Genomic DNA, 12045 nt, shown 5'->3' with positions numbered 1-12045 from the left:
TCCCCTATATTCACCTGTTTTGTTACTTAAATTCCACATATGAGTGAGATATGGTATCTTTCTCTAATTTCACTTAGCATAATACACTCTAGTTCCATCCACATAGTTGCAGATGGCAAGATTTCATTCTTACTGATCGCCGAGCAATATTCCATTATACACACACACACACACACACACACACACACACACACACACATCACATCTTCTTTATCCATTCATCAGTCAGTGGACATTAGGCTCTTTCCATACTTTGGCTATTGTCAGTAGGCTGCTATAAACATCGGGGTGCATGTGTCCCTTTGAATCAGCACTCCTGTATTCTTTGGATCAATACCTAGTAGTGCAGTTTCTGGGTCGTAGAGTAGTTCTATTTTTAATCTTTTAAGGAACCTCCACACTGTTTTCCAGAGTGACTGCAACAGTTTGCCTTCCCTCCAGGGCAAAAGGGTTACTCTTTTTCCACATCCTCACTAACACCTGTTGTTGCCTGAGTTGTTAATTGTATTTTTTTAATTTTTTAAAAAATGTTTGTTTATTTTTGAGAGAGAGAGGGAAAGACAGAGCGTGAGCAGGGAAGGAGCAGAGAGCAAGGGAGACGCAGAATCCTAAGCAGGCTCCAGGCTCTGAGCTGTCAGCAGAGTCCAACACGGGACTCCAGACCACGAACCACAAGAGCATGACCTAAGCTGAAGTTGGAAGCTTAACCAACTGAGCCATCCAAGCCCCCACTGAGTTGTTAATTTAATTTTATTTATTTTTAAAAATTATTTTTAATGTCTATTTTTTTTTTTAATTTTTTTAACGTTTATTTATTCTTGAGACAGAGAGAGACAGAGCATGAACGGGGGAGGGGCAGAGAGAGAGGGAGACACAGAATCGGAAGCAGGCTCCAGGCTCTGAGCCATCAGCCCAGGGCCAGACACGGGGCTCAAACTGGCGGACCACGAGATCGTGACCTGAGCTGAAGTCGGACGCTTAACCAACTGAGCCACCCAGGCGCCCCAATGTCCATTTATTTTTGAGAGAAAGCCAGACAGACTGTGAGCAGGGGAGGGTCAGAGAGAGAGGGAATCTGAAGCAGGCTCCAGGCTCTGAGCTGTCAGCACAGAGCCCAACATGGGGCTTAAACTCACAAACCAGGAGATCGCAACCTGAGCTGCAGTTGGACGCCAAACAAACTGAGCCACCCAAGTGCCCCCCTGAGTTGTTACTTTTAACCATCTGACAGATGTGAGGTGGTATCTCACTGTGGTTTTGATTTTATTTCCCTGATGATGAGTGATGTTAAGCATCTTTTCATGTGTCTGTTGACCATCTGGATGTCTTCTTTGGAGAAGTGTCTATTCATGTCTTTTGCCCGTTTCTTCACTGGATTATTTGGTTTTTGGGTGTTGAGTTTGATAAGTTCTTTATAGAGTTTGGATACAAACCCTTTATCTGATGTGTCATTTGCAGATATCTTCTCATTCTGTCTGTTGCCTCTTAGTTTTGTCAGTTGTTTCCTTTGCTGTGCAGAGACTTTTTATCTTGATGAGGTCCCAATAGTTCATTTTTGCTTTTGTTTCCCTTGCCTCTGGAGACATATCAAGTTAAGAAGCTGCTGCAGCCGAGGTCAAAGAGGTTGTTGCCTGTTTTCTCTTCTAGGATTTTGATGGCTTCCTGTCTTGCGTTTAGGTCTTTCATCCATTTTGAGTTTATTTTTGTGTACAGTGTAAGAAAGTGGTCCAGCTTCATTCTTGTGTATGTTGCTGTCCAGTTTTCCCAATACCATTTGCTGAAGAGACTGTTTTTTCCTTTGGATATTCTTTCCTGCTTTGTCAAAGATTAGTTGACCATATGTTTGTGGGTCCATCTCTGGGTTCTCTATTCTGTTCCATTAAATCTGTGTGTCTGTTTTTGTGTCAATACCATACTGTCTTGATGATTACAGTTTTGTAATACAGCTTGAAGTCCAGGACTGTGATGCCTCCAGCTCTGGTTTTCTTTTTCAGGATTGCTTTGGCTATTCAGGGTCTTTTCTCTGGTTCCAAACAAATTTTAGGATTGTTCTAGTTCTGTGAAGAATGCTTCTGTTATTTTGATAGGGATTGCATTGAATATGTGGATTGTTTTGTGTAGCGTTGACATTTTAACAATATTTGTTCTTCCAGTCTATAAGCACAGAATGTTTTTTCATTTTTTCTGTGTCTTCCTCAGTTTCTTTCATAAGCTTTCTATAGTTTTCAGTGTATAAATTTTTCACATCTTTGGTAGATTTATTCCTAGGTATTTTATGCTTTTGGTACAGTTGTGAATGAGATTGATTCCTTGATTTCTCTTTCTGCAGCTTCATTATTGTTGTATAGAAATGCAACTGATTTCTGTACATTGACTTTATATCCTGCGACTTTGCTGAATTCATATATCCGTTCTAACAGTTTTTTGGTGGAGTCTTTTGGGTTTTCCACATACAGTATAACGTCATCTGTGAAGAGTGAAAGTTTGACGTCCTCCTTTCTGATTTGGATGCCTTTTATTTCTTTGTGCTGTCTGATTGCTGAGGCTAGGACTTACAACACTATGTTGAATAACAGTGGTGAGAGTGGACGTCTTTGTCGTGCTCCTGACCTTAGGGGGGAAAGCTCTCAGTTTTTCCCCATTGAGGATGATACTGGCTGTGGGTCTTTCGTATATGGCCTTTATGATCTTGAGGGTATGTTCTTTCTATCCCTACTTTCTTGAGAGTTTTTATCAAGAAAGGATGCCATATTTAGATACAACGTTAAATAAGAGTGAGGGACACCTGGGTAGCTCAGTTGGCTCAGGTCATGATCTCACAGTTCATGAGTTCCAGCCCCCCATCAGGCTCCGTGCTGATAGCTCAGAGCCTGGAGCCTACTTCAGATTCTGTGTCTCCCCGTCTCTCTACCCCTCCCCAACTCATGCTCTTTCTTTCTCTCAAATATAAATAAACATTAAAAAAAAAATTTAAGGGGGGCCTGGGTGGCTCAGTCAGTTGAGCATCCAACTTCTGCTCAGGTCAGGTCTTGTGGTTCACAAGTTTGAGCCCCACATCGGGCCCTGTGCTGACAGTGAAGAGCCTGGATCCTGCTTCAGATTCTCTCTCTCTCTCTCTCTCTCTCTCTCTGTCTGTCTCTGTCTCTCTCTGCTCCTCCCTGGCTCGTGCTCTAACTCCCTCAAGAGTAAATAATAAACATAAAAAAATTTTTTTTTAATTTAATAAAGAAAGAATGAGCACAAAGATCTCCCTGAAGACATTGACATGAATAACAAGAAGGAGCAGCCATGTGAAGATTAATGGGAACAGGGGCGCCTGGGTGGCTCAGTCGGTTAAGCGGCTGACTTTGGCTCAGGTCATGATCTCGCAGTCCATGAGTTCGAGCCCCGCGTCAGGCTCTGTGCTGACAGCTCAGAGCCTGGAGCCTGTTTCAGATTCTGTGTCTCCCTCTCTCTGACCCTCCCCCGTTCATGCTCTGTCTCTCTCTGTCTCAAAAATAAATAAACGTTAAAAAAAATTTTTTTTTTAAATAAAAAATAAATAAAAAAAGAAGATTAATGGGAACAGAGGTCTGGTAGAGGGAACAGAAAGTTCAAAGTTCCTGAAACTGAAATGAGCTTAAGATGTTCAAAATAGGCAAATGAGGCCATGTTGGTAGAATATAGTGAGAGGCAAAGGAATATAGTCCCACAGAGGGTAAATTTAGATGGCACTTTAATAAAAATTACTCTGATTCCTCTTTATTCTATTGACTAGATGCAGGTTCCTATAGTTGTAGTGAAACCCCCCCCCCCCCCAAAAACCCATGGATTTGTTTTTATTTTACTGAAACAAAGATGGTCTAATTCAGAGGCTGTAGCTGCAAAGAAGAATGAAGCCACGGTGTTGTTTTCCCCAAACCCTGCTGCAGATCTAAAGTTGAACCATGAACTGTTAGAGCAGACATGAAATAAAGATAGCTGCAGTTATGGAAATATGTGTAGATTTTTTTATACACCAGTTTTTAGTTGAGTATATTTGAAGACCATTGACTTAAGGTACCAAAATTCAGAAGTGTTATCTGTAGCTAATTTTGAATAATGTAATACACTATATAAGTTTATATCATTTATAAAAGTATTTTTCACCCTATGCTGTCAGGCCCTAAGTTATTACCCCTTTTTTGATAAAGGAAGAAACTAAATCTCAGACATGCTAAGTGACCTACACAGGGTCAAACAAGTAAATACCTCTATCCTTTAGATCCAGTCTTTCTAAATTTGTTAGAATAGGCCTTGTTCTCTTAGTGTTTTCGTTTTAGATATATATAGGAAAGACTAAGAGCAGTATTTGATATCATTTTTAGCACCCTCCATTAAGAAGGAAATGATCTAGAACAAAGATAACCTTCTTGCCTCTGTCAGGTTAGTGTCTGGGACAGAATAAAGGAAACAAGACCTCCTTTTGCCTGGACTAAGGTTATGTGCAATGCAGCATAACTTACATTCTTTAAATGTGCTTAAGGTATTAAGTGTCATTTTTTTTAATCTCAGATTTCAAGATTAATCTAGAAAGTGTATGCATACCAACATACAGGTTCAATTTCTTTTACTATATTAGTAGACCTTCCAGCTGAAAAAGTCAACCAAATGTGTGTAAATGGGTTTTATTCATTTTTCTCTATACTTGGAAGAATTAGAGTAGCAGCAAATGTATAAATAGAAGCTGTGAAATTTGAAAATTTTTAATAGAAGACTCTGATTCAAATACAACACCTTAAATCACATTCAAGGAACTTAGGAGGAAATGAGCTTATGCTTTATTTAAATATGGGTTTTTTATCACCAGACCTGAGAATTTGTACTTTAAGCACTTTTGAGCATTTGTATTGTAATTTTTTTTAAGTTTATTGATTTATTTTGAGATAGAGACAGCACACGCCAGGGGAGGTTCAGAGAGAGAGAGAGAATTCCAAACAGGCTCTGTGCTGTCAGCACAAAGCTCAGTGCAGAGCTTGAGCTCATGAACGTGAGATCATAACCTGAGTCAAAATCATGAGTCAGACACTTAACCAACTGAGCCACCCAAGTGCCCCTGTATTGTATTTGATTTATAATTCAATTGTAAATGTATTGTTAAGGAACTTTTTCATTCCAAAGATGACAAATGTAGGAGACTCACCCACCTTTTTTTTTTTTTTTTTTTTTTTTTTTTTTTTTTGAGTATCCTAGGATTTTCAGGAAAAGATTGCTAAAGTGTGAGAGCTGTTAAGCTGCTTTAAAGGACAGAGAAAGGACCATTGAAATAGGGGTATCTCTCCCAGCACACTGATAAGAAAACTGATAGTAAAGGTTAAGAGTGTATTTTAACATGGTGAAAACCTCTTTAGTCCTTGACTAGAGGACTCATCAACTGATTTTTAAAAACAACATATATTCCTATTTCAAAGAGTTATTGTGGAGTTTCTCCTCATCAAAACGTGGACTTCGTGGCTTGCTGTTGATTTCTGTAAGGAATTAAATTTGATTCCATCCACTCTATAGGCAGCAAACTATTATATAACCTGTTGATTTTTTTTTTCAGAGTCACAAAGTGTCAGATCAGAATTTATCTAATGATAAGTTTTATTCTTCCATATGTATTTTCATGATGATTTCACAAAGAAATTCTTTGTAACATTCATTATAAGATGACCTGTGATTTTAAAATGTGAATGTAGAAACTCATGGTGATACACATAATGAGAAAATAGATGATGACAAGCACATTTGTGTGAGTCTCACCCTACTTGAGCCGAACTTCTTTTCTGATTCATTTTTTTCACTCAGCAAGCATCTGCTGAGCCTCTGTGTTAGACAAGAAAGACACCGTCTCCACCCTTTCTCCTGTTCCAATTTCAGTTTTTTGGAAAAAGAGTATTAACTCAGTGATTTTCTCAAAAATGTTCTAGCATATTTTATTCATTATTCATAAATGATTGCAGTACCTTCTGTCAAATTCCTTTTATAAAGAGATATTTGGGCTTACTTAAAATGACAAGAAAAGATAAGAAATAATACTTTGAAAAACAACTTTTAAATACTATCAGTTTTGTGATGCTTATATTTTTAAGGTTCCTACAAACTTGATGACTTTTGAGTAAAAGCCTAAGAAAGAAGCGAGGTGAACTATTGCCCCTAAGTAAAAGCAAGGAGCTGATGAAAGCGCCAGCTATAAACCAGTTCTGTGCCAGGAGGAGCCCAGAGGCTCCGTCTCAGCCTTTGGAGTTCTGAACCAAAAAAGCACTAATTTCAGGGAATGAAGTGAGATATTCCCAGAGAACAAATTGGAGTTACACAACAAACTGCCATGGACCGCGCTTCTTTTCTCCGAACTGACCTGCAGAAACCACTGCCTTAAAAGAATGAAAGGGAAACCAACATGAAACACCAAATAGTGCGTGTGACTCTTCCGGCGGTGCTGTGCTTGGGATAGATCATAGCTGATTTGCATTTCTTTTAACTTTGTACTAATTTTGGAGGGGGGAATCGCCTTTTTTAGAAACACTTTAAAAAGGAAAAACATATTTCTTATGGGTCATGTGAGGGGCTGGTTTTGAACTGAGGTGTGAAGATACCCTGCCCAAGTAGGATGCTGCCAACAGCCTACCTGAAAGGCTGCTTTGGCTTCCAGTAATCTGCAGCCTCACTGGCTTTCCCACAGCAAGAGTTTAGGAATTAGACGTGTTCACAATGTGAGTGGTTGGGGTGTGTTCGGGATTGGGGGTGGGGTTTGCTTTGAATGAGGGGAGTTTTTTTTAGACACTAAAGTTCTGAAATATAGTACTGTATGGGGAACCTCATTTCCTGCAGGAGGCATAAAGGCTGAGTGTTCCTGTTTCAGACGCTCTTTCAAGTGGGCTCCAGAAAACATGGTTGTTTTTAACTGGGTTTGAAGTTTAGCCTTTTGTTTGAATTCATTGTTGGACCACAGATCTGCTTAGGAAAGAACCATAATCCCAAACTAAACTTTTCTGAGATTTTACAGTAACTACATTTTTTTCAAGTTAATTGAATTAACCCTTCTGCCAGTCACTGGTGATTTTTGTTATCAAGGTGATGTATTGATATTTCATCACAATATTTTCTTTTACAGGGTGTAATGTATACAGTGCCAGTTTTTTTTTATTAGTCATTTTCATTATTTTTGTTAAATAGGAGATTCAGGGTCACATTTGTTTATAAGAGCTTCCACATGTGTATGTGTGTATGTATTTTATTATAAGGCATACGAAATAATTTTAAAAGGGGAAAAGGGGAAAGATTGAGATTCTGGGAATCTTCAGTTTATCAAAACTTTCCTTCTCCCATAACTTTCCTTTATAAAAAACATTTTTCTGAAAACTTACTGTTGGCCCCTGCCATGAAACCATTATTTCATCAGTAGTTGACCAAGCTGTTTTGTGAGAGCTCTTCTACACAACAGTACATTTAATTTCCAGAATAAATGTTGAATTGCAGAAAGAAAAAAAAGTTCAAAGGTGAACTGCCTTAGAGTTTTAACAAAAAAATGGCACTTGAACAATAGCTATGTGTTAGATGCTGTAAGCTCATGGAGCACTGTGTAATTTAGCAGTGGCCCAGAGTAAGAAATGCTTTTCGACTGATACCTTCCAATAAACTTGTAATACTTTGGGCCTCACATAGAATTTCTTACATTTGCATTCTTAGAGAGTTTTATACTTTTTTTTAATCATAAATATTTCACTCTTGAAACTTAAATATTAAATAGAAAATGTTGCCCACAGAATAATTAGCTAAAAATCTATCCAAAGGAAAGTAGAAGAGCTTTTGGGAAAGGATATGAACAGTTCAAATATTTTTCTCATATGGCACAGTTAGAAATACCAATATTTCTGGTTTTGTGGAAAGTGACATAGGCTAGAGAGGGCAAAATGTTGCCTGTGGTCAATGATTTTTCAGTTAATGACCTCCCAGGCTTAACCCACGTCAGGTACATAGAAAGATACCACATGCATAGCCAACAGTATTACTATATAGACCTTGCACATCTTTCTTTGGTTTTGCATTTTTAAAAAATTCCTTAATTTGTCTATTTCTCTTCAGAAATAAGTGTTTTTAACAGTGTATATGCTTTTTAAAATACTGTGGATGAAAACCCTGTGGATTTTTTACTATTATGTTCTCATAAATAAGCTAAAGTAGATATGTTGTAGGTTAACCATATTTGTGGAGATTTGCAACTGAAGTCAGAGCCTGACATCACACAGTTTTGCCAAAGAGAGAGCTAAACTGGAAGACGTGTTTGATATTTTCAGCTCTAAACGTTAAGGGATGCTTGCACAGAGAAAGAGTAGTGTTCAAATGTGGTGAACAGTCCCCGTATAGAATTGTGGCCTCCGGCTGACCGAAACTCTTAACGTATCTGTGCAGTAGAAGCAGCCATTGCTCTTCTGTCTTCAAATTTGTCTATTCAAAAGATTATACGTTGCTTTTGAGGATTATTTTAGCATTTGAAGCAAATGGAAACCAGTGAAAGCAGGGAATTAAAATAGCATAGGTGAATTTTTGATCTATAATTCACCAAATGATCTAACAATTGAAACAAAGAAAATAGGTCACCAAAATAATATTAAATATTTAGGTGGTTTATTAGTAGAAAGATGAAATTTTTTCCTCTTATTAAGCCTACACTTAATAAATTAGTAAACAAGTGACTCAAAAGCTTGAGATTTCTATCAATATTACGCTCATTTTTTTTCTCCTAGCCGAGAACAACTCATTAGAAATTCCATTATAATTTAAATTTAAGCTAGTTTACAATAAGCATAAATATTGGCATATTATACTGCCTGGTGTAGTAGTATATAATACTAGCCAAAATACACTTTGAGGCACATGTAATTTAACAGTTTCTTTGAACACCGAATCTTATTTTTCATACGGAAGTAACATCAGTTTTTAAAATACAACTATAAAAATACCTGCATAATAATGGCCTTCAGAGCTCTAGCTTCAGTTTCATGCCCCCTCCGGGGTTTGGACTTTGCTGTTTTGTTTTGTTTTCTTTTCTTTTTTCCCCAGAGGTATTATTTTTACCGTGATCTTCAAACTATAAGAATTGAAAGAGAACTAATCAAACACACCTTCCTATAGCATTTTCCTCACTATGTAAATATTATTAATTTTATAAACATTACAAAAAGGGACCCCAACAATTTGAGTATTTTTTTTCTCCCTAGGTCTGTGCTTCAATGACAATCTTTTTTTTTTCTTCTGCATAAAAAATCCCATATGACTATTGCACTACCTTCTGTATGGACTGTTATGGTATCGGGTCCTCTGGTATGTCAAGAGTTAGGGTGTTTATAGCTGCAGAGTTTTAATAAGTGGCTTTATTCCTCTTCTGGGTGACTTACAAAAGAGCCCAAGGAGCACTATTGTTGCAGAAGGAATGTTTCCAGCCTCTAGTGTCTACACTGTGTATTAGTTGACACCGGGGCCCTCGAAGAACAGCCTAGCCTGTCGCTCTCTTGGGGTTACTAGAATTTACCTGGCCAAATGACTTGAGCAGAAGTCTTTTTTTTTTTTCTTAAGATTAAATCTGTAAACTATACACCTTTACTGCTGAAAACAAAACTATAAAGCATCGTATTAATTGGAAACCAATAATAGGAGTAGACTTAATCCATTAACTTCTTAAAAGAATATATCCATTATTGATTTTCTTCTTGTTTTTTGAGGCACGTTCCTTTCTACCCGGTTTTTAAACCAACCTGTTACCTTCTGCAAATGCAGGGTACCAGTGTTGCTTAACAGAAGGTAATTTTTAATAAAAGAAATCTTCTGCTTCAAAGGATCTCTTTTTGAAAATGAAGATGAATTCAGCTGTGCCCCAGTGGAACTATAGTATTGCTGTCACATGAACAAATGATCCAAAGCAAGTGGTGAGGTTTACCTGACTTCTTCGGTGGTCTTTTAGGGTTTGTTTTTATTTTCTCTCTCTTCTTTTATACTGGTTTTTTCAGACATAGTAAATTTATGGTTTTACAGCCAGAGTGATACTCTGTTTTTTCTAAGCTTTGAGAAAAAACATTGTTACTTAATCGCATTGAGGATCATTGTTTTCCACGTGAAGTCAACCTTTTTTAAATGATTTAATAAGTACTTTTTGGTTTTGCTCCCCTAAAAATGGCTTGTGACTAAAGTGACCTCTTTTTTTTTTTTTTTTTTTTTTCCCCGTTCCGAGGATTCTAATGAAAGATATGTGCATGCAAACTCTTTCAGGTTATTGAAAGCAGTTTCATTATACCAGTATCTCAAGTGGTAGTGTGGGGAAGATTTGGTCAGTGCCTTAACAATTTGAGGACCAATTTTAGGGCATCGAATACGACGATAATCCTCTGCCCTGTTGCTTGTCGGATTTCAGGAGTGTGTGCTATCCTGTGTCCACCAGCTTACTCTTTCTCACAGCAGGTGCAAGACAGTCTGTACACAGGCCTCCAGGCAGTTGCTGCTGTCCTCCTTGGTCTTGATTCTTCTTTAGACCAGCTCCCTCCCTGCCCCTCTCCTGCCAGGGGAGATTAAAATGAAACCCGCCCAAATCAACCTTTAGATGCGCGCTTTTATGAACAGCTTTGAAGAGCATCCATCCAGCTGAGTTTGGTTTTATTTTGTGTTGTTGATGTTGTCGTTTTGAGCATAGATTTAATTCTAAAGACCTTTCAGAAAATCCCTAGAAGAATACATTATAGCCAGAAGGATTTGTTGAGAATCTTATTAAAGCTACTGAAATCTTGTCATGATAATCTCTTTGACAAAAAAGCGAAATTTAGTTTGGTTCATTTTTACATTTAAATAAGACTCAGAACAAACAGGCAGTCACTTAACCTACCAGTTCTTGTTTGCTTGAAAATACTATTGCAGGAAAGTGAAAATAACTCTAATGTCTAAATTAAAGGGAAGCTAAGAGACTAAACTAGCTTTCTCAGTCAAAACAAAACTTGGAAACATTTTGCTTCTGAGACTCTTGCAAGATATGGAATGACTGTTGTTCAACTGAATCAAGATGCTATTTTCACATTTTTTAAGGGCTAGTATGTTTCAGAATACAGAAGCAGATATCGTCTTTAAAGAGTTAACTGATCCTTAAGGGTTATTAGCAGCATTTAAATTTTGATTCTAGTCACCTGGCCTTGCAGAGTGGTGATGGGATGAAAGGAATGGAATGCATATAGTGCTTTGGGATGAGACTTTTAATAGACCAGAGAGATTTTCATAAATATTATCTGTGTTTTAGATACTAACAAATATTAACTTTCCCCTAAAGATATCACCTATTAGAACTACTCATAAATAGAGTCCAGTAATCATCGACTTATCAGGTCTGACACAGTAGCTGCTCATAAATCACCAGACTCTCAAGAGTTTCTACATCTTGATTATTGACAAATTTATTGTTCTTTAGCCCACTGCAGTGTGTATGTGGCGGGGGGGGGGGGGGGGGGACCGGGGAACTCGTTCACAATGTCATCTAAAGGAGATAAACATCTGTGGGCATACATATCCCAGTGATGATAATATACAGGAAAACACAAGCCATTTTTATTCTTCTTTATCCCAGTTAACCTGAGGTACTCCCGTGATGAAGCACTCAGTTGCACTATGACCTCCCTGAGTGATGTGCAGCTTGGTTCCTCTCTCATTTTTTGTTTCTGTTTAATATGCAGATGTGAGTGTGAGATCTTCAGTGTGTTTGCATAAGCTAACTTAAAATGAATTTAAGTACAGTTTTCTGAAATATTTCTATTGAAATAAATTACTTAAAAATATAGATTGTGTGGGGATAATTTGTTGCCATATTTACATTTTTATCATTAACTTTTTTTTTTATCTTATTATTTACTTATTTTGAGAGAGGGAGAGTGCAAGCTGCGGAGGGGCAGAGAGAGGGAGAGAACCCTGAAGCAGGGCTCAATCCCACAGGCTGTGAGGTCATGATCTGAGCCGAAATCAAGAGTCGGACGCTTAACCAACTGAGCCACCCAGGCTCCTGGATCACTAACT

The 12045-nt window shown here is 37.8% G+C and overlaps 1 protein-coding gene across 10 annotated transcripts in view; it reads left to right on the top strand.

The window, feature by feature from the left end:
• RALGPS2 (Ral GEF with PH domain and SH3 binding motif 2) overlaps positions 1 to 12045 on the top strand; it is a 197033-nt gene that overhangs the window by 156801 nt on the left and 28187 nt on the right. For 2 of the 10 annotated variants that reach the window (XM_019426255.2, XM_019426245.2), the window contains one exon: positions 6093 to 11810. The exons of 7 other annotated variants lie outside the window; for them this stretch is intronic. In XM_019426255.2, coding sequence (XP_019281800.1) covers positions 6093 to 6122 — 30 coding nt within the window. In that variant the 3' untranslated portion in view covers positions 6123 to 11810. Of the gene's footprint in view, positions 1 to 5563; positions 5748 to 6092; positions 11811 to 12045 lie in introns of those variants that run through there. One more of the 10 variants, XM_019426238.2, reaches the window with a different exon arrangement.

The sequence above is a fragment of the Panthera pardus genome, unplaced genomic scaffold (genome assembly GCF_024362965.1).
Source record: "Panthera pardus isolate Hobbes unplaced genomic scaffold, ASM2436296v1 HiC_scaffold_21, whole genome shotgun sequence".
NCBI lineage: Eukaryota > Metazoa > Chordata > Mammalia > Carnivora > Felidae > Panthera > Panthera pardus.
The sequence above is the reverse complement of the archived record's forward strand: the minus strand, read 5'-3'. Positions and strand labels throughout refer to the sequence as shown.